The 4,868-nt window shown below is 46.8% G+C and overlaps 2 protein-coding genes across 2 annotated transcripts; one reads left to right on the forward strand and one right to left on the reverse strand.

Annotated features, from left to right (window-relative positions):
* Window positions 1-37: 37 nt before the first annotated feature.
* ETH_00017580 (Ras family domain-containing protein, putative) lies at window positions 38-1,153 on the reverse strand (the record flags this gene model as incomplete). The annotated part of the gene is made up of 5 exons (XM_013379437.1): window positions 38-97; window positions 288-388; window positions 608-723; window positions 943-991; window positions 1,114-1,153. Coding segments are annotated over 5 exons (366 nt in total), but the record flags the coding sequence as incomplete, so codon positions are not given.
* Window positions 1,154-2,986: 1,833 nt separating this feature from the next.
* ETH_00017585 (uncharacterized protein) lies at window positions 2,987-3,541 on the forward strand (the record flags this gene model as incomplete). The annotated part of the gene is made up of 3 exons (XM_013379438.1): window positions 2,987-3,072; window positions 3,138-3,414; window positions 3,449-3,541. 3 exons carry the CDS (start codon window positions 2,987-2,989, stop codon window positions 3,539-3,541), a joined length of 456 nt encoding a protein of 151 aa, XP_013234892.1.
* Between the last annotated feature and the right edge of the window lie 1,327 nt (window positions 3,542-4,868).

Consider the following 4,868-nt stretch of genomic DNA (forward strand, 5'->3'; position numbering starts at 1 on the left):
CAGTTCTTAAGTGTTTCAAGTCCGTTTTGTTTCCCACGAGCAAAACCACTATATTAGGGTCTGCGTGGTCCCGCAGCTCCTTCAGCCACCGCTCCACCTGCACGCCCCAAACCCTAAACCCTAAACCCTAAACCCTAGCAGCCGCGGCTGCGCGGCCAGGCGGCAGAGAGGGAGAGCGAACGCGGCAGCCATTCCGCGTGGAGTCCGGGAAACGGAACCCTTGACCCTAAACTCTAAACCCTAAACCCTAAACCCTAGGCCCTAAACCCTAAACCCTAAACCCTCACGTTGTCGAAGGACTGCCGCTTGGATATGTCGTACACCAAAAGCGCACCCACAGCCCCTCGGTAGTACGCAGAAGTTATGGCCCGGTACCGCTCCTGTCCAGCTGCTCGCAAACCCTAAACCCTAAACCCTAAACCCTAAACCCTAGCTGCAGGCCCCAGCCCCAAACCCTCAAACTCCGCCTGAGGCGCAGACCCGCAGAACGCGACTCACTCAAACACGGGCGCCAAACTCACTGAGCCGCCGCCGCCAAACCCTAAACCCTAAACCCTAAACCCTAACCATAAACCCTAAACCCTAAACCCTAAACCCTAAACCCTACCGGTGTCCCAGATTTGGGCCTTTATGACTTTGCCTTCGTCTAAATAAACACTCTTCGTCGCAAACTCCACTCCAATGGTCGACTTGCTCTCCAGGTTGAACTCATCGCGGGTAAACCTGCGCAAACCCTAAACCCTAAACCCTAAACCCTAAACCCTACCCTAAACCCTAAATATGAAACCCTAAAGGGTCTCTGGGCCGCTGAGCCCGCAGCTACTGCGCTGAAACCACCCCTTCTAAAACGCCCAAAACACAAAAGACAAACCCTGCATCACTGAATCCTCCAAACCCTAAACCCTAAACCCTAAACCCTAAACCCTAGCTCGAAACCCTCACCGAGAGAGCATGTTGGACTTCCCCACGCCACTGTCTCCAATGAGAACAACTGCGAAAACCACAAATGCGGAAAACCCTAAACCCTAATCCGCGAGCGGCCCCTCTGACTGCTAAACCCTAAACCCTGAACCCCTAAACCCTAAACCCCAAACCCTCGTCCCATCAATGTACTCTTGTAGAGATAGTCGTAATAGTCGTCTTTGCCCGCCATTTTTTTTCAGATAATTTGCTGCAACTGCTGCTGCAGCTCCTGTTCGTGCGTGCTGCTGTGGCTGCTGCTGCTGCTGCTGCCGCTGCTGCTGCTGCCGCTGCTGCTGCTTAGTTGGGGGCCGTCGGGCTGCTGCGCTGGGGGCCCCTTGAGAAGGGTGTGGGAGGGGGCCCCTGGAGGCCCTAGAAAGGTGCAGAGCGTGCTGCAGCAGCAGCTGCAGCAGCAGCAGCAGCAGCAGCGACAGGGCAATGAATTGAGGCAGACAGCTGCTGCTGCTGCTCTGCTGCAGCCCTCGTGGCTCTGGGGAGGCCTTGGGGGGTGGCGGTGGCTGGTGGGAGCGAAGCAGCAACAGCAGCTGCTGCTGTGTTGGTTGCTGCTGCAGCAGCTGCTGCTGCTCCTGCTGCTGCTGCTGCTGCGGCAGAGCTACAAGTCTCGCTGTCGCAGCCGCAGAAACAAATGAGGCCTCGTGACACCTGAGAAGCTGCTGCAGTGAAGGAGGACTGAGCAGCAGCAGCAGCAACAGCAACGGCAGTAGCTGCAGCAGCACGGCAGCAGCAAGAATTGGGCCCGCTGGGCTGTCTGTTGAGCTTCCAGGGGTTGATAAATTCTAAAAGAAAACTCAAATGCAAAGAAAGGGTTGTGCTGCTGCTGCTGCTTCTGCTGCTGCTGCTGCTGCTGCTGCTGCTGCCACAGGTTGGCCGCGCTGCTCCACTTTGCTGCTGCTGCTGCAGCAGACAGGGCCCCCCTTCAACTCCACTGTATTCAATTTTGCATTCAGATTTTCTTTATTTTTGCAAGAGTTCCTTCACTCCATATCTTTTTCTCTAAGTTCCTCGGGGTCTAAACCCTAAACCCTAAACCCTCAGCAGGCTCTGCTGCGTCCGGTGATGCTGCTCCTTTTCTCTCCTGCAGCAGCAGCAGCAGAACGAGAAATAGACAGGGGGGCCCTGGCAGCAAATTGGGCCCCGGAAACCCTGGAGAGCGAGCTAGCTGCGTTGCTGCTGCAGCAGCTGCAGCAGCAGCAGCAGCAGCAGCAGCAAACCAAACCCTAAACCCCGAGAAACCAGCAGCAACTCCCTGCTGCATTCCAAAGAACTCCGAAACAGCTGCTGGCAGCAGAAATCTCCACTGCCTAGCAGGGCTGCAGCTGCTGCAGCTGCTGCAGTTGCTGCAGCAGCACTTGAACTTCTCATTTCTGATTTTTTGTCGCTGAAAAAGGAACTCTAATTTTGTTTCCGAAGTTGAAATGGCTCTTGAGAAACTGCATTCTAGACGTTGCTGCTGTTTGCAAGCGTTCAGATTTAGGGTTCAGGGTTTAGGGTTTGGGGTTTCAAGCTGATCTCCGGATAAGGGTTGGTTGTCTCGAGATGCAGAGAGACGAGTTGAAGGCATTTATTTCCAAAGACATAATTATCTTTTAATTGCATTTATTTTGCATTTCATTTTCAACTTATCTGTTGAGTTTCGACTCTGTGAGCAGCTGGTCGTTGGCGCGCGCTGAGTGGAAAGCAGATTCAATTCGTCTTTCTTTTGTTTTTCTCCCTTTCGATATCCCTGCAAGATGAATTCTCGAGCGTAAATGATCAAATGCAAACGGAAATAGCGACGCTGAAGAGCCGTTTTGTTGCCATTTCATCTTTTGTCCAAATTATAAAGCTGATTCAGAACGCGGCCGAGCTGCCTATACACCTGAACGCCCCTTGTGCAGATCTGCACGCGCTGAAACCAGAACTTGAATAATGCGATAAATTGGGGAGTTGGATTTATTCCTGTTGCTAACACCTATATATATATAATATATATTTATTTATTTATTTATATTTGTCGCTGTGGAAAATGGATGCTTTGGGGAATTTAGACTCTTTCATCGCTGGCTGCGACGCCACGAAGATGGGCGCGTTTCTCGAACTTGTGCAGCGGCGGTGAGCAGCTCCGGACTTTTGTATGCAGTGGAGTTTGAATTAAGCGAAGTGGCTTTTTTGTTTAGGTTTTCAGAAGCTCAGTTGCAAAGGCAAAAGAAACTGGAAAGTGTGGTTTCGAATATGCACAAGCAGCTGCTGGAGGCGTCTGCAGCGAAGAAGCAGCAGCTGAGGGAGCAGATTGGCTCTTCGCTTGCTGCGCTGAGCAGCAAAAGAGATGCAGCAGCAGCAGAACTGACGCAGAGTTTGGAAGCAGCAAGAGCGAAGAAGCAGCAGCTGCTGCTGTCTTTTCAAGAACAGGAAAAGGCCTGTCAGGTGGGCGGCGCGGACTTGGGATTTTTTCAAGTCCGCAACTTGAACTCCGCCTTTTCAAACTCAGGAAATAGAAGACGAAGTCAAAGAGCTCACCAGCCTCTTCGTTGCAAAGCAGCAAGAAATGGGTGAGGACTTCTTCAAAAGTTTCGAAAAATAGTTTCAAAAGTTTCAAAAGTTTCTTTTTGTTCTTTTCAAATCTTTCAGAAAAAAGACACAAACAAACGCTCCGCGCCTTCTTCGAAACCGCAGTGCAAAAAGTCAACCAAGTGCGTCGGCCTGAAATGCAAAAAGTTGAAAAGTTGAATTTCAAAAAAATGAATTAAATTTTAATTCTAAAAAATTAAATTAAATTTAAAGATTTAAGAATCAAAAGGTTGAATTTTTAAAAAAACGATTTAAGTTTGAAAGTTGGAGAGTTGAATTTAAAAAAATGAATTAAATTCAAAAGTTGAAAAGTCGAATTTAAAAAAAATGAATTAAATGCAAAAGTTGAAGTGTTGAAATAAATGCAAAAGTTGAAAAGTACAAAAGGTGGAGAATTTGAATAAACGAAAAGGCCAAAAGCTCTTTGAAGTTCGAATTGTTATTTCAGGCTCGAAATGGATCTTTTTTGTCTTTTCAAGAAAAAGAAAAGGAAAAAGAAAAAATTAAAAAAACTCTTCTTGAACTTCTCCTGGCTCTCGGGGGGCCCCCGGCGATGCCTTTGTTGGCTTCTTTGCAGAACAATTAAAATTAATTTTAAATAATTGAAAGTTAAGTTCAAAAATAAAATTAAATAAATTAATTTTCGCAAAATAATTGAAGTTGAAAAGAATTCAAAATAACTTCGGGATCTTCGAAGCGAAAATTAAAAACTTGAAAAAAAATTAAGTGCTGCAACTGGAGAGAAACAGCAGCTGGCCAAATACTGAAAAAAGAAAAAAGAAATAAATACTTAAAATAATTAAAAAGAGAAAATGTTCAAACTTAAGTAGAATTGAAGGAAATATCCTCTGCAACGAGTTGCTGCTGCAGCCAATCAAGTACAGCTCGCTGCAGCAGCAGCAAGTTGCAGCAGCAGCAAGCTGCAGCAGCAGCAAGCTGCAGCAGCGGCAGTCTGCAGCGGCACCAAGCTGCAGCAGCAGCAAGCGGCAGCAGCGGCAGTCTGCAGCAGCACCAAGCTGCAGCAGCAGCAAGCGGCAGCAGCGGTAGTCTGCAGCAACAAGCTGCAGCAGCAGCAGGCTGCAGCAGCAGCAAAGTATGCTTTTTTGCACTTTTGATTTTATCTTCAAATGGCATTTAGTTGGGCTTTTATTTCTGCTTTCAAACAGTTTTTTCTTTTGATTAATTATTTAATTTAGAACTTCAAATAACTTTTATTTTTAATTTATATTTATTTAATTTAAATTCAAATATTTCTTTTTTGTTTTTATTCATGACTTTGTCGCTTCATTATTTTTACTTTTATTGTTTTAAATTATTTAAATTAATTAAATTACCTTTTA

Source organism: Eimeria tenella, genomic scaffold (genome assembly GCF_000499545.2).
Source record: "Eimeria tenella Houghton genomic scaffold, Eth_scaff309, whole genome shotgun sequence".
Classification (NCBI taxonomy): Eukaryota; Apicomplexa; class Conoidasida; order Eucoccidiorida; family Eimeriidae; genus Eimeria; species Eimeria tenella.